The 23,367-nt window shown below is 37.3% G+C and overlaps 1 protein-coding gene across 4 annotated transcripts in view; it reads right to left on the bottom strand.

Annotated features, from left to right (window-relative positions):
- Positions 1-9,920: 9,920 nt before the first annotated feature.
- Positions 9,921-23,367, bottom strand: part of LOC130454904 (zinc finger protein 239-like) — a 30,422-nt gene continuing 16,975 nt past the window's right edge. For 2 of the 4 annotated variants that reach the window (XM_056801132.1, XM_056801131.1), the window contains 2 exons: positions 22,427-22,501; positions 9,921-20,063 (listed from right to left, as the gene is read on the bottom strand). In XM_056801132.1, coding sequence (XP_056657110.1) covers positions 19,147-20,063; positions 22,427-22,501 — 992 coding nt within the window. In that variant the 3' untranslated portion in view covers positions 9,921-19,146. The remainder of the gene's footprint in view (positions 20,064-22,426; positions 22,502-23,367) is intronic. The other 2 variants (XR_008912675.1, XM_056801133.1) reach the window with 1 other exon arrangement.

Below are 23,367 nucleotides of genomic sequence, written 5' to 3'. Positions count from 1 at the left end.
GTTTGTTCCTCTCCCCAGAATGAAGAAGTCTCAGTAACTCAATTCTGAATACAAGATGTATGTAATTTAATGGTAACCACTTCATAAGCTATCAAAGTTGAAATATTCTGTTACATTGTCTTTATTTGTACCTCCCCTATGACTATGAATGTTCTGAAGAATATCATTATAAAAGCCCATAAACAGCATTTTGTTCCTTTTTTGACTTTATTGTCACACAGAGATGATGGATAGAATCCATCACATTAGTTTAAACCTGTATACAAGTTTTGGAGAAATTACTTGTCTAATGATTTAAATTTATTTTAATGGGTATTCAGACATGGTTTTCAGATATTTTGGAGCATCCCTACCTGTGACTGATCATTCATTTGCCTGCCTCTTGTAAAAATTAAATTACATATCTAATAATAAAAATATATTATTTTTTGAGGTTTATTAAGGATTATTAGAATCAAGGATACAAAATAATAACCATGTGCCCATGGCTGATTAGCCCATTCAAAATCCCAATGCTTAGCTTACTTACTGCATCATTGCAATGGCAGTGGGAGGCGTTACTGTCAGTTAAATACTAATTGTGATCTCGCCCAGGTGGAGACTCAGGTGAGATTATAGGGAATTCTGGGAAATAACAAGGACTTCTGGGGATTGAAGTCTAGGGTTCAAAATCTCTATTTTTATATTCCCCCTGAGGCCCAAGGAAGACTAGTCTCTCTGATGGGTCTTGTAAACATACCAGCTAGGAAATTACAATAATTTGAGGATAAGAGGAAAAAAGAACAAAACCAAAGATTTCTAGGCGCATTGAAAAAAAAGCCAGTTAGGGGGAAGTCCCCTTTGGCATGAGAGTATACATACAAAACAAATGCATTTAAACCCACACAGTTCAAATCACCACATCCCAAAGTTCACTCTGGATCTTCTGGTGCAGCTTGTGGTCTGTGGAGGCATCTTAATGGTGTCTTCTCCAAAAAGTTCACTTTCTGGATTTGGAGAGGTTGCATGTTTCTTAACCTAAAATTACTCTCAAAAGGAATTTAAACTTTGCAATTTAAAATAATAATAATTTTTACATCCCCCCCCAACGAGGGTGATTGAAAACCACAGGGATCATTTAGGGATGCATGGCTGAGTTATGAGGTATATATGAATCAATTGGCAAGAGAAATCAAAAACATCAAAAAAAAAATCCAAATGAAAAAATATAATTCCTGGATGAAATATAGACTATCAAAATCTTATGTATAAAAATTCTAAGTAAAGGAAAAATAAATCTATAGCAGGTCCTTGAATCAGAGCCCAATTAAAATGATATAAGCAGTTAAGCATTTACCCAATCAGTAGCCAGGACCATAGAAAGTTGCCACACTATGAAAGACAGAAAAGGGATTAAATTATAGGAGCCAGGTAGGAGACAAATTTGAGATACTTGATAGAATGTGGAACAAGGAAGACCTGCCTTTAACACATGTTAAACAGCCACAACCTCGAACCCCAAACATGTTCAAGTCCTCTTGTCATGGCTCAAAATTTTCATCAATCCCATGGATTGGTTGGTCTCTTTGACCTTGTGCTCAATTGGCACTATGCAGTTCAGCTTTGTGCTTCTTTGGCACTGTGCAATGGCTCTTTTTGTATTCTCTTATCCTAGAATCAGATAGAATCAATAAGCAAAGTCCCACAATTTTTTAAACAATCAACGGCATCATTTCTATAGTCTCAAGCTTTGGGGGAATGCATTGACATTATAGCAAATATATTTTATATTTTAAACTTATAATACTGCAAAATAAAAAAAAAGTTAAAGAAAATCTTAATACTGGTGACATGAGCTTCAAATATAAAAAGAAAAGACAAAATAAAAAACTGAAATAGTATATTGCACATGCAAGAAAAATATAATAGAAGAATTTTTAAAAATAAAAAATATATAGCTTATCATCATTGACACACTGTGTCAGCTAAGGAAATGTAGAATACAAGGTTTCTTACCAAAAATGAGATCCATTTCCTCTTCATACCTGGCCATGATCCACTGTGAGTACATGCAAATGAATTTCACAAAGTAACAGTTTTTTTTTTAATAAAGAACAGTAGTGCAATAGGAAATGCACATTTAAAAAGTACCAAAATCCCCTATAGACCAGTTAATTACAATAGCAAACAAACCCACTACCATATTTAACATGAGTTTCTATATGACATTAAAAAAAAACCTATGGGCTGATGGATATTTGTCACAATTTTTACAGATGTAGCAAATCTTTCAACCTTGGCAAATACATTTTTAAACTTTTTTAAACTTAGTAAAACTTATTTGGGTCTAGAACATCATCAAGAAATCTAGATTGTTCTGGTGGAAGTAACATGAGCTGAAGAGTTATAAATGAGAGATGCTCCCTTTTGGGGAGCCATCCAGGGGAGCCATGCCCTGGGATTAACTTCCCAGCTCCTTTGGTATGAGACTGTGATGTCCCATCCATTCACATTTTTATAAATGTGAGAGGTGGGGATTATAATTGTATTTCACTTCAGCTACTAAAATGGACCTTACCTCCTGTTAGAGGCAGGCAAAATGATCAGAGTAGTTGAAAAAAATCTAAAAATCATGTCTAAAGACTCCTTAAAATCAATTTGAGATATTTAGCTCATTAAATTTCCAAAGGTTGTTACACAATTTTAACCAGTTTTGATGAAGTCCATCCATCCTCTATGTGACAATTTACAAAGCCAAAATATAAAAAAGGCTGTTTTTTGTATAGGCTTATTTGTTCAGTATAGTTATAGGGGAAAGCAACAGAATATAACAGCAGTTAAAACCCAGTACATTAAAATGATTCAGTGTACCAGAATAGTATTGAATACATTAATATATGAACATAAAAGCAAAAAAAAATTAAATCTTAAACAAAACAATACAAAATGCAATAAAATAAAGAGATTTTTTTACAAAACATTGGAGTCTGGAAAGCCTTAAAAATATAACCTCCAGTCTCTTTAAAGTTCATTGTTGTTGTTGTGGGTTTTTTTTTTTAATCCATTGAGATACCTTTTGTCAGTACTGACAAATATCCCACAGCAAGGGTGAACATGGGTTTTAGGAATCTCAAATTGGGCAGGCCCTAATGGCAAAGAGATGCAGGGAGATGAATTTCTCCCCTCAATCTCAGATAAGGTAAGTAAAAGGATCAGTGCACTCAAAAAACATCCTTTGACATAGGAAATGCATGTCTCTCTCATAGATATGCCATACTTTTAATCAACTTGCTGTTTGGAAAAGTCTCTTCCTTCTCATTTCACCCACCTGAGGTCCCCTGCCACATGGAGGCCAATTGTTGCCTAAGGAAAGAACACCCCAATTTTTACCAGTTGGTTTATGATTCCGAAGACACAGAGGCAGCTACCAGCAGCCTGGGTCCTGGGGCTGGCCTGGGGCGATCTGGCTCGGAGACTAGAGATCAGTTGGGGCTGGGCCAGGGCAGGGTGGGACCGGGAGAGCAATCTGGGTCAAGCAGGTCCAGAACGGATGACTGGGGGCAAGCGTGGATGGAGCACAGAAGCAGGCAGCAGGAGCGAGCTGAATCAGAATCAGCTTTGCTGAAAAGCCTTGGCAGGAGAAATGTGGCTTTAAAAACTTATCTAGGCTATCTTAAAAAAATTGAGAAGTTCTCTTCCGACTTATGGTTGCCATTAACTATAAAAATTAAATTAGTATCTAGTAGTAAAAATATTATATTTTATGAGGTTTATTAAGGATTACTAGAATCAAGGATACAAAATAATAACCACATGCCCATGACTGATTAGCCCATTCAAAATCCCTGCACTTAGCTTACTTACTACATCATTGCAATGACAGAGAAGAGAAGAGAGCATGAGAGGCGTTACTGCCAGTTAAATACTAATTGTGATCTTGCCCATGTGGAGACACAGGTGAGATCATAGGGAATTCTGGGAAATACCAAGGACTTCTGGGGATTGAAGGCTAGGGTTCAAAATCTCCATTTTTATACTCTTGAGTTGTTTATAACAAGAGGTATGGGTCTATTTGTAGCTGAAGTAGAGTACAATGGCATTGTTGTATTTTCCCATCTCTGCATTTGTTGTAAATATAACGGATGACATATCTGTAGTGATTTTCACTTTTTAGTCCTTGGATTCACATGAAAATGGGTGGGAAATACTGAGTAAAGTTCTGTCACACTGTTAGGAGGTGCCCAAGTGGCTTAGTTAACCTGTGATATATTATAATCTCATCCAATAGTTGAGAATGACTTTTCTAGGGAAGCCTAATAGCTTTGAAATGGATTTATTATATTTTGTAATTCTTGATCACCAGTACAGAGGTTTTTCTGGGTTTTCTCTCCCACCAAATTTTGGAATGATGGTGATAATAGACTTTGTTAATATCTTTGCCAAAGTTAAAAGATTGGTTAAATCTGTATAACTTGTGACAATTATTCATGATTTCAAAGGTTTTTACATGTCATACAGCCAAGTCATGTAAATCCTTAAAGATAGTGGGTTTGTTTGCTATTGCCATAAATGGACCCTTATAATTTTGGAGATTTTGGTACTTTTTAGAAACTGTATTAGTTATTGTACTACTGTTTTTAAAAGACTTTTACCTGGTGAAAAAATAATGTACACTCACACTGTGGATCCTGACCAAGTTAAGAGTGATATACATTTCATTTTTGAGTGAGCACCTTTTGTGTTGTGCCACTGCTTGGCTAACACATTGTCATATGGAATGTGAATTGTAAAATTAAGATTTTTTTCATAATTTTTTTCACTTTATGGTTGCAATAGGATATTTAATTTTTTTTCTTTCTTTTTTCCTAACGGTGATACTTGAAGTACATGAAATCCGTATTAATGTTTTTCTTTTACTTGAAGGATAAAGTTTACAGTATCTATTAGCCCTAGTAATATACATACCCCAAAAGCTTTCAACTATGAAAACCTGCCATTTATTGATGAATGTTATGGGACTTTGTTTAATGATTATGTCTGATTCTAAGAGAAGGGAACAAAATAGCCACTATACAATTCCAAGTAGCACACAGTCAAAAAGGACCAAATCCAAACCAGGGAGGATTGTTGAACTTCTATGCCAGTCCAAAAGTACTTGAAACTAGTGTGCAAATTGAGGTTGAGGCCCTTGACATATGTTAAGATGCAGGACTTCCTTGAACCACACTACATGTGCAATCTTTTAAGTCAAGTTACTCAGGTTGTCTATCATCCTGGCTCCCCCTATCTCTGACATAAACAACAGTTCACCTTAACTCATCAATGTCCAGTTCAGGCCCCTTTGGGCAATTTGTTTTAAAATAATCTTGGAATACTGTAGTGCATTTGTTTAAAAATGTATTTTTATATGTATAATACCACTTTTTGTAGAAATATTAAGGTCTAGGTACCTACCAGTTCACTTTATAACAGTTTTTCACAAACTGTCTCCTTATCTGACATCCCTTTCTCTGGCAAAATCCAGGTCTATATATCTAACTCCCAACTCAATAAGTCTATCCATTAATTGGGACGGATTTTCATCGGGTTTTTCTTCAAGATTTTAAAATTTGGTCCATGTACCAGGCCTATCAGAGTGAGTTCTCTTTGTGGTTAATAATGCCTCTTTAGCCTGACATAGTCTTATGTAATCTTGCTCATTGTCACGGTTCCATTTGGGGTCTTGCAGAAGTCAGTGAACTGTTCTCCTTCCCTGAGCCTGATTGACAAGAGATGATTTTATTTTTCTCTCTGTCAAAAAAGCTTGGAGCAAATTTTCAATATCAATCCATCCAGGATCTTATGTGCAATAAACGACCTCTAGATTTTTAACAATCAGAATTGACTTATCCTCAAAAGGAGTATTTTGCTTAAATCTCTCAATATGTTGGGGGGTGAATAGTGTATGAAACCCTAGCAAAATTACATCTCCACTCTTATTATAGATGGATACTTCTTTTAAGGGGACTAGTCTTGTAACTTAATTATTTTTGGTTTCTGCTTCTTGGCTTGATGTTTGGGTTGCCATAGAGCAGGTAATGGGTGTAAGTGGGGAAATAAGTCAGGTGGGAAGGGTTTGGGTCACAATAGCATAGGTTTAGGTAGACTTGGAGATAGTTAGAACAGGATGAGTAGGAGTTTAAATAGATTTAGAGATAGAACAGGATGAGGAGTTGAGTTGATTTGAGTATGAGCAGAAATGCATAGAGCAGGACTGCACAGAAACTGAATTGGTTCTAATGATGAAAGAGTGTTAAGGGATAATAAACCTCTCTTCTTCCTTTGGGGATTTCTCAACCTTTACTCAATACTTTTTATTTAAGCCTTGAGATCCCCTAGACTGTCCTCCAGCTTCTTTTCAAGGTCACTCAAGTTATTTTCTAGTTTTGCTTCAAGGTGAGCTTTTAGTTCAGCTTTGTGGCAAAACAAAACAAAACAAAACAATGTCTTTCTTCCTGAGATCTAGGATGATCACCAAGCCTCCTATCACTGTAAGTACGATTAAAAACAATGATATATAAAGCCACTGTGAAATATCCTGTTGGATAATGAACATTTAAATAGATAAGAAACAGCATCCCAATTTGAACTAGCCTAATAAACATCACATTTAATTTCATTGTTAATTTTCTCTGCAGTTCTACTTACTGTCAGTAGATGAAGCTGTTTAACATAAAGAATCAATAGCTGTAACAGAATTAACTGCTATGAACTTGACATAGGAGGGATAGTTTCAGCAAAAAGTAAGGGAAATGATCAAAAGATTTTAAAAAGATTAGTCAAACTGCTGGCTGGTTCATCAACTAAAAAGTAGGGGTTAAATTAGGGCTTGACAAAAATAAAAGCAGCTTTTAATAACTTAAGCTTTAATGAGAATATAGTAGAGGTGTAAATTAATATTATCATTTTAGACCAGAGAAAAGAAAGCTTCTAGCAGCTTTTAACAATTAACAGTTTAGTTTTATTAAAACAGAGATAGTAGAAGAAGTAAAAGTAAAATCAATATACTAAAGGAAGGAAATATAGGAAAGAGGTAGAGAAACTGCCCAATACTTAACTACCAACCCTAAAACTATGTAGAGTGCCTATATCTACCAATAATAACAACTATCCCACAAAGTTCCAACCCAATCCACACAAACGAAACAAACCCAATCACTGTTTAATCCAAACACAAATGGGTCTGTCAGCAAACACCAAACACCAACCCAATACACTCCCAGCAGCCAACTTTGTCTCAACTGCCAGCACCTGTCAGCAACTGACATCCTCTCCTGACCAACTGATGCTGGCGCCTTTATATCCCCTTCTTCCCTCACTTCTTGTCTCTCTGGTTTCTAATTCCTTTCACTGAGGGCTGGTTAATCCGTACATATGTCTATGATAAAAGGAACTCCAGGTCGCCAGTTAAATTAGCGAAAGGGATTAAGAATTCCCTTTTACAGTTGAGAAGAAGTCTTCCAACTTAATTGGGCACAGTGCATCCATTGAAAATAACATTACCTCATATCTACAGAACAATTTTATTAACAAAGAGCTTAGTATATTATTAAACAACTACATTTGCTATTACTAACAATAATTATAATATACATTCAGTATCAGTACTATTGCTGCGCAACAACTTAGTTCCTTATATTAGCTTATGTTTTAAACCTATTCTTATTGCCTTCCACAATAACACTGAAGAAATTTGTGTCTCCATTTTTGTTTTAGGAACTTTTCATTCTATAAACTGTCCATTTAGACTGTATAAACTGACCATTTAGACATACTCAAACTAGCTTAAATAGGCAGATAAAGACAGTTTAGACACTATGGAAAATACTGCAACAAATCAAGGAAAACCAGGAAATATTCCTCCAGATTCTCCCCTGCATAAATTTTTAATTCTTGTGGTGATCCTAATTTTCATGAGAATTGGATGACCAAAAAAAAAAAGCTAGAAAGCTGTGCAAAGCCTCGATGGAAAAATCTTTTTCATGGCCAAAATATGGCTCTTTTGATTTCAACATCTTAAAAGATTTGAAGTTAGCCATGAAAAATAATGATCACAAAGATTATAAATACTGGCTCTTGTTTGTATATCATGCTGATAAATCAACCATTCCCTCCAGTAGAGAAACCATTCTTTCTTTGGAACCAGACCATTCTGGTTTAAATCATTTAGTTCCTTTTCCTGAACCCTCTAGCAAGAAACACACCCTATCATCTGTGACAAGGAAATCACTTTTAAAGACTGATATATATTAATTTAAGGTCGCCAAGGAATTCAGCTATGTAATTCCTAAATGAAAACTCAAGTCAGCAGTCAATCTTTTATGGAGTTTAATTACAATAGGAGGAAGAAAGGAATTAGAGATAGAGAGAGAGAAAAGGGAGAGAAGGGAATAGGGCTTAAATACCCCTTCTGTTTAGGCTGGGCCAAAAGGCCCAAGCCCTTAGATAGCTGGGGCAAAGAAAAGAGATCAGTCCCTATTACTCACGTGACCAAAATGGAGAAACAGTCTCAGGGGCCCCCACCTTCAGCTTCCTTCAGAGCAAGCTTCTCAGAGCACACTCCAACCACTCCGACCAACTCCTCAACTCACCACCCTGAGTCTTCAGACCCCTCTCTCTTTAAGGAAACCATCCAAGTTCCCTCCCCTCAGTTCTCACATCTACCAATCACTGTCCATCAATTTCCCTGTGCCAATGGAGGCTCTAGCTTAACCCAGGAATGCCCAGAGGTCTCTGGCTTTGCACATGTCTGTTGAAGGTCATATTTTCAAATAATTAAATCTTTGATCCTTTGCTACAGCCCTTCCTAAATCCTGTTAACCTGAGTAGGGTAGAGATTGGAATAATTAAATTTTGATCTATGCTGCAGCCCTTCCTCAATCCTGTTAGGACTGAGTAGGGTGGAGATTGATTCCAAGTATCTCCATTGTATCAATTCTAAAATCAATCATGACTCAAAGAAATTCCTGTTCTATGCTTAAGCATAGGTCAAAGTCCTTTCCATTGTTCAGCAAAAGGTTTCTGTCCTAAAGTAATCTTAAGAAGGGAGGAGGAAACTCTCATGCCAATGGGGTTCACATTCCAATAGCCAAGACCCACTATCAATAGGGAATTTTTCAAGTATGAAATTCCCCAATGGTGAAATTTCCAACATTTATAAGTCTAAGGAATTTTAAGGTTTACACATCCCACCTGGACTGTGAGGATTTTCCTCATTCTAACTCAAACCAAAACTTGAACACTTCAGCTCCTCTCCCTGTCAGACCTCACTCATCCCCTAATCCTCCCTTCCCCTTTCTTCCTAATCTATCTCTCTAGAACAGCAGAGACCCAGCAACTCTATCCTAAAAATGAGCTCGACCAAACTTGGCTCAGACCTCTGGCCTCTAGCCATCTTCACCTGACAGTATGCTGTTTCTATTTTTATTGCACCGGCCAGTCAGGATTTAGATAACTACAATTATCTTTAGGTAATGAGTGTAGACCCAACTACCTTCCATTAATCTGCGGGGGTCCAGTCTTCTCGTGGTTCAGGGATCCCTTCCAGGAGGACAGCATCGGTGGACATGAGAAAGGTGATGAGACAGTTAAAGCTTTTGCCTGCTACCAGGTGTAATGGATGCTAGAATGGAGTCACCCACTACATTTACCTTTGAGACCAGAGAGTGAGAGAGGTGGGATGGAGCCAGAAGATGGAGAAAGGTGATAGATGATCCTCCCCTCTCTTCCCCTAGTGAAGACAGCAGAAGTTGTCTTTTAGAGGGACAGAATATGTCCCTTCAGGGATTGGATCAATTATAGAGTCAAGGACTGAAGCTGACTCTCTTCCCCTTGAGAAAGTGTAGCTTTCCTCCCAAAGCTTCAGCCCTCTTCTTGGATATTATGAAACAGGCAACTTGATGTAAAGGGAATAACTTTTATTTTAAAAGGACACACAAGACAGGGAAAGTAGGATTGTAGAATTTGGGAAGTTGGAAATCCGCAAAAGCTAACAACTTACCCCCCTCTCCCCAAATCCTATGGGTTCAGGCTGTCTGCCTGACCCTCATTGGTCAGTTGTGTGATCTGTCCTGACTTCTATCTACCCTAGTTGTAGCATGAAGTTCGACAATTTAGGGAATGGAGAGAAATCTTCTTTGGGTGGATGGCTTTCTAATAAAGTCCCATCCACTCCTTTATCTTCAGCTGGATCCAAGGGGTTTGGGTTCACTGGGAGGTGGTCAATGCTCAGAAAGTCTTCTGTCTCAGAAGTTTCTCTTAAACCAAGCACTCTAGGGGAATTCCCAAAGAGAAGCGAGTTGATCTGGCAGTTTTCTCCTCAGCTCTTCTGTGTTCCTTTCTGGAATCCTCTGTTCTCCTTGCCTTTCCCATGCTTGAGTTGCTCTTTTGTATGCTGGATCTATTTCTCTCTCTTACACAAGCATTGCAGAAGAACTGCTCTCCTCTTGGATTGCACATATTTATTTTTTATACACTCAATGATTACACATACAAGTCATACATTAACTTTTAATAAATCATTTGGTTGGCACTATATTCTTTGATTCCATAAATTTTGACAAAAGATGCAAAGCTTTGCAGAAAATATTTGTGTTCTCGTCATGGGGCTGCTCTCCTAGAGGTCAAGTCCTCATTGACCAGTGAAATGCCAGACATGTGGTTAAGCCAGAATAATTATTCATTACACTAATCAATTACACAATCAATCAGACTTCAAAAGATACAACCAACATAACCCAGTTTCACACTTCCAAGGATACAATCAAGTGAACCAATTTTAGTATTATACCAATAACAATCTTTCATTCTCCAATGTTTTGCTAAGATATCCTTGACATGTTGCCTAGCCTACAGGGTTAAACAATCTGGTGGAATAGAATGTACCAGTCTTTCCATGAAGGGCAAATATACCGGATCAGGGAAACTTGTCATCCCTAAGCTCTTGTATATGGGAGTGTTGGATCTAAGTACAGTTTTGTTGGGGGCTTATTCCTAGGGGGAATGAGGTGGGTGTCCTCCTATCATTATTGGAGAAATTGGATTCTTAGTATATCAGGACATCTGTTTCAAGTATAACCAAGAAAGTCCTTAACATTAAATCACTATCTGTCAATTATTTAAGAAGTGAATTTAAGGGGAATTTCCATATCATTACATGTAAGGGTGGGATTTTCCTGAGGAATTATTAAAAGCCCTCCAGCTTCTTCTATATTTCCCTGGGGCTGAGTAAGAATATTAATCATAACAATTTCAATAATAGGGAGTATAGTAAGAGAGGAGTCACACAAGGGAGTCTGAGTGGGTATTTCCATCCTTCGTGGGGGCCACCTTTAAGTCCCTGGATTCCACCTGTGACTGTGTCAGACAGTATGGATTTGATGGCTCCCATCATTAATCTATCCTGTGTTTGATAAATAAATCAAGTTACTGTTGATAATAAGTGAAAGCCGTTGGCAGGGGGGGTGCAGCAACTGGGTAGCTCAGTAGATGGAGAGCCAGACCTAGATATGGTAGGTCCTGGACTCAAATCTGGCCTCAGACACATCCTAGCTGTGTGCCCCTGGGCAAGTCACTTCACCCCCATTGCCTAGCCCATACCACTCTTCTGCCATAGAACCAATACACAATATTATTTCTAAGACAGAGGGTAAGGGTTTAAAAAAAGAGAGAAAGCAGTCAGATTGTTACCATTGACATACTGTAGGTAAGGCCTAACATCTGAGCCTAAAGTCTATTGGAAACTATTTGAGGGTTCAGTAATCATCCAAAACCCTAAATCAAACCTATTTCCTTCTATCAGTTCCCAAACATACTTATTTCAGAACCCAAGACCTCCTGTCTTTAGGCCAGACTCTCAATCCACTGAGCTACCCAGCTGTCCCCCTCTCAAGATATTTTTTTAAAAAAGGAAACAGGATGTATATGTGCAAAAATGTAACAGCTCTTTTTCTAGTAGCAAAGAATTTTAAATTGAGGGAATGCCCGTCAATTGGGGAATGGCTGAACAAATTGTATCAGATTGTGATGGGATACTATTATGCTAGTATAAGAAATGATGAGCAGGATGACTAAAAATCTGGATTTACATGAAGTGATGCAAAGTGAAATGTGCAGAACAAGAAGACCATGTTATATTCTGATGAACAAGTTTGAATAACCTAGTTATTCTCAGCAATGCAGTGATCAAGGATAATGCCAGGGACTCCTGAGGAAAAATTTCATCTGCCTCCAGAGAAAGAATTGATACAGTCTGAATGCAGAACAAAATGTACTCTAATCACGTTCTTTCTTCTTTACTTCTTCGACAAAATGACAAATGAGGAATATTTTTTACGTGATTGCACGTGTAAAATCTATATCAGATTGTTTGCCAGTGGGCTGGGGTGAAGAAAAAAATGAGGAAAGAAAATTTGGAACACAAAATTTAAAAAAATAACTTAATATTAAAAATTATTTTTATATAACAGGGAAAATAAAATTTAAAGTTTGATAAACTTACTATAATTTTATCTTTTATATCAGTTCCATTTTTAAATACATCTATACCCCTCCCCTACCCAAAACTAGCCTTAGTGGTAACCAGCTTAAAAAAGAGAAATGCCATCAGTCCAATAATAACACCCCATCAAACAATATCACCAGCAGTAGCAGCAATACATATTCATTTAGCTGGTTCTTTGTGCCAGACACTTTGCCAAGCATTGGAGAAACAAAGAAAAAGACAGCACTTTGCTTGAGAACCTCCCAATCTAAAGAGGAAGACAGTGTGCCAACACTTATAGATGAACCAGCTACGTGCAGTAAAAATTAAAGATGATTTTAGAAGGAAGGCATTAAAGTGGAGGCAACTGAGAAAGACTTCTTGCAGAAAGTGAGATTTGAACTGAGTCTTGAAGCCATTTGGGAGAACAAGGAGGTGAAGCTGAGGAAGGAGAGCATTGTAGGCATAGGGCAGAGTCGATGCAAAGGCATGAGGTGGAAAGATGGAGTGTCATGTGTGAGGAACAGGAAGGATATCAGTGTCACTGCATCATAGATCAGGTAGAGGGATGTAAAATGTAAGCAGACTGGGAAGGTAGGCGAGGTTGTTTTCTTAAACAGTTTTCAAAGTTCTGAAAGGAAAGGTTTTCTATTATAATAGAAATATTTCTATAATAGAAAAATTCTATTATAATAGAAATAAAAGGAGACTGCCACAGTTATCTGGCTGAATTTGTCACAGGAAATGACTTGAAGTAGGCTGTAGAGAATAGCCTGATGGTTTATAAAGCTTCTAGTGATGTTGTAGTGACAGAACTTCCACCAATGCATCCCATCCGCTTAGGTCTTGCTCACAACTTTTTGGTATTATACTAGGAAATTATTATTTCCCCTGACCATGCCTGCAAGTTGGCAAAAGCATATTTAGATGCTACAATTGCAGAACTCGATACACTGAGTGAAGAAAGCGATGAGGACTTGACACTTATAATGCAGTTGTTACGTGATAATCTGACACTATGGACTTCAGATATACAGGGTGATGGTGAAAAAGAGAATAAAGAAGTGCTGCAGGATATGAAAGATGAAACCTAGTGAGAGGCATCAAAGCCAACAAGAGAATCCATGTCTGACCATCCCACTTCTCCCCATACCCCCCAAACTCCCCATTGTCATTCACTGAGAACCACCAAATCAGACATCTACATTTGGTCTTAGATTTAAGTTCCTGCCCTATTTTTTTTTTTTAAGTTTTCAAAGTTCTTAAAGGCAAGAGTGAATTTCTGTGGATTTTACTAGTCCCAGCTTTAAGGTTCTTTTAGGACACTAACAGAGCTGCATACAGGGTTTTTCAGAGGAGACTGTATTGTCTCCATGCCAGATGTGGCAAAATAACCATTAGAAACGGATATTACATTGGAATGCCATTGGACTTAAATGTGAAGCGAGTATAGGAGAGAGGTTTATTGCACAATAGGGTACATATGGTGGTATTTTTCCTTTTTATAATTGTTTAAACCAAGTTTTATACCAATGTTTAAAATTAAATGGGTATTTATTTTAAAGTTATAAGTTGTGTTAAAAGGATTATTTTGTGGTTTTCCTGTAAAAAGCATTCCCAAGATATGCTGAAATGATGCTGGTAACAGCCCAACAATCCATGACTGCTCATTCTATCTGACTTTGACCTTCCATCACTGCAGGTTGGCACTGATGGTGGTATTGAAAAGCCTGCATGACTGTTCAATTCTTTGGTTTTCTCCTTCCCTCTACCCCCTCTCCCCTTTCCTCTCTGCCCTCCTTTGCTGGCTCAACCTCTTTTATTTCTTTATTCAGTATATGTAAGTTGAAGCTAATTTGTAGGGCTAGATATCTGACTAGATCCACAGATATAGATCTGTATTATTCTTACTGTGGTTCATTACTATTTGAGGGAGGATGGATTGGGATGACTGTTGTAATTATATCATTGTCTGGAAAATCAAATGTTTTAATCTTTGATTCCAGAGTGATTTCTCCCCTCTCAAACCTTCAGAAAGGCCCGTGTGTACCTCTCAGATTTCGGTTGTTGAGGAGGATTTACATTATGGCTACTGCATGGACAAGTCCCATTTCAGATATATTCATTTGCCTCATTTTAATTATTGGATCTATCATTAGCATAATATCTAGAATTTTTTTTACGTAATTGTTCCTGTAATTGTCATTTCTATGATTTAATGAAATCTATGAAATAATAATTTCTATGATCATTTCTCTTGTTTCTTGGATAGTTGTTGTTACTAGATGTTCCTAAAATTTCCATTATTTTTAAAATTATTGAATATTTGACATGCTTCCTTTTCCACCCCCTCGCTTTTTTTCCCCTTATTTTTTAGGGTCTGTTAAGTTTCTTCCCCCCTCTCTTTCCCTCCATTTTTATATTCCCTCCCCCACTCCCACCCCATTAGTTTTCCCTTCTCACTTTCCCTGTAGGGTAAGATAGAATTCGATACCCCAATGGATCTAGATGCTCTTCCCTCTCAGAACTGATTTCACTGAGAGTAAGGTTCAAGTATTACCTATTAGCACTCTCTTCCTATCCTTCTTATAATAGTATTCTTCCCCTCCCCTTCCCATGTGCCTCTTTGTGTGATACAGATTATCCTATTTATCTTATTTCCTCATGTTTCTCTTGGTGCCATCTTCTATTCCCCCTTCCCTTTTTCTTCTTTTGTATATCATCTTATTCTACTTATTACCCCAATCTATTCCTGTGAAAAATTCTTTTAATTACTATAATAGTGAATAAAATTTTTGAGACACAAGTAACATTTTCCTGTATATTAATATAAACAATTTGATCTTATTGAAGTCTTTAAAGAAAGTATTAATAAAAAAAGTTTTTTCCCCTTTCCCTTCTCTTTCTTATTTACCTTTTCATGTTTCTCTTCATTTTTGTGTTTGGATATCAAACATTCCACTAAGCTCTGGTCTTTTCTTCCAAATACATGGAAATCTATTTTGTTGAATGCCCACACTTTCTCCTGGAAGTATATAGTCAGTTTTGATGGAAAGGTGATCCGCGGTTGAAGACTCAATTCTCTTGCCTTTCTGAATATCATATTCCAAGCATTGTGGTGCTTTAGTGTGGAAGCTGCCAGATCTTGTATAATTCTGATTAGTGCTCCTTGATATCTGAATTGTTTCTTTTTGGCTTCTTGTAAAATTTTCTCCTTAGCTTTGAAGCTCTTCAATTTGGCAATTACATTCCTTGGGGTTATCTCTTGAGGATGTAGTGCAGAGGATGATCTATGAACTCTTTCAATGTCTATTTTGCTCCCTTGTTCAAGAATATCAGGGCAGTTTTCTTGGATAATTTCTTGTAGAATGAAGTGAAGATTTGTTTATTTCTGGGTTTCCAGGTAGACCAATGGTTCTCAAATTGTCTCTCCTTGCTGTTTTTCTGAACTGTCATCTTCTCAGTGAGATATATTTTCTTCTATTTTGTCAGTCTTTTAACTTTGCTTTATTAATTCTTTCTGTTTTGCAAGATCATTGTCTTCCCGTTGCCAAATTCTGGTCATTAAAGACTGATTTTCTTTTTCTCTTTGATCTATCCTGCTTTTTGTGGCTTCTAGCTGTTTCTCCAATTGGGCATTTGTCTTTTAAATGCTTATTTTCCTTTTGAAGTACCTCCCTCTTTTTGCTAGAATCCTTCCATCTTCTTGACAAGCAATTATTTAAATTCTCTGAGAGTGTGTTGCCAATTTCCATGTTTTGGAAGGCTTGGATGCATTATTTGTAGGTCCTTTTCTGCTACTTCCTTCATATTCTGGATTTTTCCTCTGTGAATGTTCCAGGGTCAAAGCCTTTTTTGGTTTTTCTTGGTATTGGGAAATAGTATTTCCTGGGCACTATTTGCCATCACTATGGTGGTTTTTCCTTTCCTTTTCCATCAGCAATCTGAGTAAGGAGGGCAGGATCCCTCTGTATGGAACTAAGGAGTGCAGTTTTTGCATGAGGCCATCTCTCAAGTCTCTGCAGCTTCTACTGTTTAGTTGCCTGCTCTATTCTATTTCCCCAGAGGTGCCCAAGGTCTGCACTCTTTGGTCTGTTGGGGTCTCAGGTCTAGCTGCTCTCAGGGGGAGGTCTTTGGTGGTTAGTCAGCTACTAGGGACCAAGGGTGCCTCTCACTCACTCTAGAGGTGCCCTTCACTCACTCACTGAATCCAACTTGTGCTGGCTCTGACTCTGACTCTGTAGGTGGGGTGGGGGAGAGTTGGTGAGCTTGCATTTTGGTGGAAGCTTTCTCACCCCCCTATATTGTGGAAACACCCAAATTCCATTTACTTTCAATGCTGCACCCAACTTAGAGTCCCTATATTCATATGAATTTGGTTTTTTTGGTATTTAGAGGTAGTCTATATTAATAGGTGTGAGAAGAGGAAGAACCCTATGTCTAGACTGCCACCACATTTACCCAGGAGTCTAAAATTATTAAATAACTGAATACAGCTTCTTCAATTTAACATTAATGTCCCCTTTTTCCACATAAGTAACATGATGGTCTTTGGTTTGCAGATTCTTCCAAAAAGGCCATAGCTACCCCATAATTCATATCTCTTTTTTAAAGCTTTCCCTTTAACGCTTTTATCTCAATTAATACTCCCAGTAAACAACAATCATTGTCATCTTTCTTTTCATGACCATTATATACATAAAATGCTGCTCTCCTCAATTAATCAAAATCCATATTCATCCAGCTATGAAAGCTGGTTTTGAAATAGTCCTAGTCCACTCTGCAACCGTATTTCACAATCTGCCTTCTCAATTGTCTAACAACCCTTTCTCTGGTCAAATTGTATATATCTCCCTCCCAGTTCTATAAGTATGTCCATGAACTGGGAAGGATTTTCACCACTCTTTTGTCTGAGTTTGTCAAACCTTGTCCTGGCTACCTAATCTGTCACAACATGCCCTAATGGCTTTGAGTACAGAATACCTAGCCTAACACAAACTAGAGTAGTTGGCTTCAATGTTAATATCATATTTGGCATCTTTTGGAAGCCAATGAACTGCTCCTCTTCCCCAAGACTCACTAGTAAGCAAGATCACCATATCTTTCTCCCTTGTTATTGGCAAATCCTCTAAAATATGTTCAAAATTAATCCAGATGGTATCAAAGTTTCAACATATACTTTTCAGCCTTTTGATAACTATGGGCACATTCTCAAAAGAATGAGTGTTCCACTTAAATCTCTCAATATCATCTGGGGTAAATGGTTTTTGAAGTCGTGGTAACTAACTCTTTTTTAGGATAAAAGGATGGTACCTCTCTTAATGGGAGTTGGCCTGTGGTTTTACTATTTCTTGTTTCTTTCTCTTGGGTTTCTGCATGAGCCACCATGGAATTGGTGGAGGAAGTAGGAGAAATGGGTTAATTAGAGTGAGAGGTAGTTTAAGTAGGTTAAACAATTCTTGGGACATTTGTGAAATATATTCTTCAAGGTATACAAATTATTTCAAACTATGCAAATTGAGTGCCAATTAAATCTCTCACTGCATTGTCTATTCTTATAGAGAACTAGGAAAATTATTTGGTAAATTTGGTACATTAGAAAATACTACCCAAAATGATAACAACCTGAAAAAATTAGAAAGTGGGAGTTGTGCCACATCGGTACTCTCAGGGAGTGGGACTTGTTTGAGTTAGGCTGAAACCTCCTCCTTCACAACATGTGCCATAACGTTTAACACCATATTGAATTGCCTATGAAAATCTAGGAGCAGATTAATAACATGTTAATCAAATTCCTAACTGGCTCACCACATATTTTGTAAAGGCTAAATTAAAGATTTCAAAAAAGTGAGGCAAGTAGTTCAACATAAACTTTGTTAAATTTAAAAAAGAAATAGAAGTAGAGAGATTGCTAATCCTATGCCATGTAAATAGACCTGAAATTCCTAATACTTTTTAAAATTCTCTGAAAATGATATTCTCAGTACAGGTTCTGCCTGGTACACCAGTCCTAATCTATTTTAGTCTATAAATCTGTCACCAACTCTGTAACTCCTTAAGATAATAGACAGCCAACACTCATTCAATTTTCTATGAAGCCCTACTACCAGGAGTTCCTTGCCTCAGAGACAGACCTCTTATTCTCAAGAAATCCCAGAGGCAAAGGATCCTCAGCTCTCTATAGATGCTTCCTTTCTTCACTGATCAATTGTCCACCCTCATTCTTTTCAGATCAGGCAGTCTACTTCATCCCTTCAGTTTTGGTCTCCCTTGTAATTGAATCTTCAACTCTGGTTCACGGACTCTCAGTTCAGATTTTCTTAGAATTCTTCCTTTCCAGCCAATTGACACAGGAGAGATTAAGGACATCTCTTTAACATTTGTATTCATAGAATTCCTCAGGATACCATATTCTGTAATGTTGAGAAAGATGAAAGCAATAAATGAATGTCTCTTAAAATAACCTGCATTTATAAGGTTTCTCCACACTGTGGATGTTCTGGTGTTTCTTAAGATCAGATTTATGACTGAATGTCTTTCCACATTACTTGCATTCATAAGGGTCCTACCCACTGTGGATTCTCTGATGTATAGCCAGATAAGAGCTATAACTGAGTCTTTCCACATTGCTTGCATTCATAAGGCTACTACCCACTGTGGATTCTCTGATGTCTATCAAGGTGGGATCTCTGACTGAATGTCTTTCCACATTGCTTGCAATCATAAGGTTTCTCCCCACTGTGGATTCTCTGATGTGTATCAAGGTGGGCTCTCTGACTAAATGTCTTTCCACACTGTTTGCATTTGTAAGGTTTCTCCCCACTATGGATTCTCTGATGTACAGCCAGGTAAGAGCTACAACTGAATGTCTTTCCACATTGCTTGCATTCATAAGGTTTCTCTCCACTGTGAATTCTCTGATGTACAGGCAGATAAGAGCTACAACTAAATGTCTTTCCACATTGCTTGCATTCATAAGGTTTCACCCCACTGTGCATTCTCTGATGTGTATCAAGGTGGGCTCTCTGACTGAATGTCTTTCCACATTGCTTGCATTCATAAGGTTTCTCTCCACTGTGGATTCTCTGATGTGTATCAAGGTGGGCTCTCTGACTGAATGTCTTTCCACATTCCTTGCATTCATAACGTTTCTCCCCATAGTGGATTCTTTGATGTATAGCAAAAGAAAAGCTAAGTCTGAATATCTTTCCACACTGGTTACATTCATAAGGTTTCTCCCCACTCTGGATTCTCTGATGTGTATCAAAGTTGGATCTCTGACTGAATGTCTTTCCATACTGCTTGTATTCATAAGGTTTCTCCCCACTCTGAATTCTCCAGTGTCCAGCAAGACTGTCCCTGTGCATAAAAGCCTTTCTGAACTGATTATATTCATTAGATTTTTTCTCAATGTGCATTCTTTCATTTTTAATAAGGGACGAATTTTGATATTTGATACAGAATGTATCCGGATCATTACTCATGAATCTTTGTTGGTCACTATATTCCAAAGAAAGGTTCACTTCTTTTGGAGTCATTTTCATTTCAGGTCTGATCTCTTCTTCTGAAAGAAAATAACACTAAAAGATAGTTACACATCCACATATATAACCATATCATCTTTGCTCCACTGTCAAAACATAAACTGCTTTATATCCTATTTCCTTGGGCATATAAAGGGAATTCTTAATTCTTAATCCTTTTCCCAAGTTACCTGGGGACCTGGAGGTCCTTTTGCCAGAGATTTGTAGGGATTAGCCAGTCCAGAGTGAAAGAAAGTAGACACCAGAGACAGGAAGGGAGTTAAGAAGGGGATATAAAAGGGCCAGTAGTAGTTAATGGTAAAAAGGGAGATCAGAACAAAGGAGCATGTTCATTATGAAGATGTACCTGGGGTTCTCAAGTGTTGGGTGAACCAATGGAAAATGGATTTCAGGTCAATGGTATTAAATTCAGGTTAATGATTTTAAATGTAATGAGAATAAAGTTAATTAGTCTGTAAATAATGTAATTAAAACAAATGGAAATAAAACTAATGTTAATGAATGTGAGGAAAAAGAAAATTGTAATGTAAAAATAGTTGAAAATTCTAATGACTGTTAATAATGGAAAATAATGAAGGATGTAAAATGGATAAGGAAAACATGATTGAAAATGGGAACAATGAAACTAAGGTAGAGGTTAAAGGGGCCGATGAGGGGAGTGGCAAATGTGATGAAGTTTATAAAGATGTAAAATCCTGGGAATATCATGCAATTCAAGGAGATGTGTGTTTGGAAGGACAGGAAATGCTTGAGCTTTGTTCTGATGTTACTGTGTTAGCTTAGGTGATGGAGACATTCCAACCACCAAATAGCACAGAACCACATATGTCTGTGACTATTGGAGACTAGATTTATGATCTTCTGGATGATACGAAGCCAGAAAATCAGTTTTGCAGTTTTCCTGAGAAATAAAAGGGCCAGTGTTGGGGCAGCTGGGTGGCTCAGTGAATTGAGAGTCAGGGCTAGAGAAGGGAGGTCCTAGGTTCAAATCTAGCCTCAAACACTTCCCAGCTATGTGAAACTGGGCAAGTCACTTAACCCCCATTGCATTCAAAAACAAAATAATAAAATAAAAGGTGTAGTGTCAGTAGGTCAGCAAAGGAAATCAATTGTTGACAGGTTCAATTATTGCAGGGAAGTTGGCTGGATGGAGTGTGTTGGATTGGTGGTTGGTGGTTAGTTGCTAGAATCCATGTAAATTGTTGCAATATTATAGGCATGTTTTAAATCTATTGAGTTCTATACCTTGAGCACTTATATTTGAGGGCAATGAAGCAACCCAAAGTTGCAAATTCTGTGACTAAAGAAGCTCCAGTGTAAAGTATGCCATTCCTCATGAAAGAACTATCAGTGAATAAGACTACATCTGTGCTGTCTAAAGGAGTGTTCAGGAGATACTCTAGAGATTTTTCAGCCATGGAAACTAAAAATTCACAATTATATAATAGTTCTCCTGTAACAGGTATATTTGGAGGCAACGTGGCAGCATTCAGCATTGTGCAGCCTTTTAAGGTGATATTTTCATTGCCCAACAAGGTAAATTTATGTCTTGTGAGTTTTTGGTCAGAAAATTTCCATGTTCTATGCCTTAGCAACAATGCTTCGATTTCATTATTGTTAACATTATTGTTAGTGCCATCCCAATACTAAATCAGCAGATTTAGTTACTAATAAAGATGGGGTAGTTATGCCTCTAAGACATAATGGTACTCAAGAAGCTACTGGGTCCAGCTGGGTAAAGTAGTAAATAACTGGACACTGAACAGGTGCAAACAATTGACTGAAAACACCTCAAGCCAACCCTCTGTGTTCCTGTACATAGAAAGTGAATGGCTTTTGATAATCTGGGATGCCTAGGACAGGAGCAAATAGGATAGCCTGTTCAGTGACTAAATTTTTGTTCAGTGCCATGAAGGGTTTAGTGATTTCCCCATAGCAAGGAACTCACTGTCTACAAAACCCTGCTGCTCCTTGAATTGTTTTCAAATATTTCTTAGTAGAGGGAGCGCTTAATTTCTGAATTTCATTGATGTGCCTAGGCAAAATGATGCAGGCACCAGTAGTTAAAAATAAACCCTAAATATTCTACTTCGGGGAGACACCACTGAACTTTTGCCTTTGAGATCTTGTGGTCTCTCACATAGTTCTGTTATAAGGAAGGAAAGGAAAAATTCTATTGGAAACTGAGGGGATGCCCTACAATTAGGGAATGGCTGAACATATTGTGGTACCTGTTGGTAATGGAGTACTATTTTGCTCAAAGAAATAATGAACTGGAGGATTTCCATGTGAACAGGAACAGCCTCCAGGAATTCATGTAGAAAGGATAAGAACCAGGAGAACATTATACAGAGTTACAATCGAATGTAATACAGTTCTCTACCAGTAGCAATGCGATGATCCAGGACAATTCTGAGGGACTTATGAGAAAGAACGCTATCCACATTCAGAGGAAGAACTGTGGGAGTAGAAACACAGAAAACATTTACTTGATCACATGGTTCGATGGGGATATGACTAGGGATGTAGACCCTAAATGATCACCCTAGTGCAGATATCAATAATATGGAAATATGTCTTGATCAATGATACATGTAAAACCCAGTAGAATTTCACATCAGTTATGGAGGGAAGGGGAAAGAAAGAACATGGATCATGAAACCATGGAAAAATACTCCAAATTAATTAATTAAATACATTTTTCAATTAAAAGATTCTTTTGTTAGAATTGTACAAGCATGGTGACAAGATATTTAAGGCAAAATTACAGTGTTTTTTTATATAGCTTAGAATAATAATAGTAGAGGTAGATAGGGTTACTTTTAGGAGATTTCAAGAAGATAAGGCTATAGTTAGATTATTGACTTTAGGGTTAATAAGATAGGGTACTGAAATACTTTTCAACATACATTACAAAATATTTTGTAACACACATAAAAACATGCATTACACATTAAATATAACATATCACAAACATGTAAATAGATATTTAAATAGTGTATTATAGTTAGGGTTTACAATTGTATTGTAATGTATATATGTAACATGTATGAATGCAAGCAGTGACTACACCATATATTTTGGGGTAGAAGAAGGGGAACAAGATCAAGAAACCAATTTAGAATTAGAAAATTTGGTTCTGGTACATTTTCTTTGTTGAAAGATGGACTCTTTCCATAGTTTTCCATTTTCACAGAATTAGAGGCAGCTAGAAGGGTAATGGACAGAGACCTGAAGTTAGAGTCCAGAAGGCCTCAGCTTCAATATGGCCAAGAATGATTATTATGTGTGTCTCAGAGCAAGCCACTTAATCTAATCTCCATT

The sequence above is a fragment of the Monodelphis domestica genome, chromosome 6 (assembly GCF_027887165.1).
Source record: "Monodelphis domestica isolate mMonDom1 chromosome 6, mMonDom1.pri, whole genome shotgun sequence".
Taxonomy (NCBI): domain Eukaryota; kingdom Metazoa; phylum Chordata; class Mammalia; order Didelphimorphia; family Didelphidae; genus Monodelphis; species Monodelphis domestica.
The sequence above is the reverse complement of the archived record's forward strand: the minus strand, read 5'-3'. Positions and strand labels throughout refer to the sequence as shown.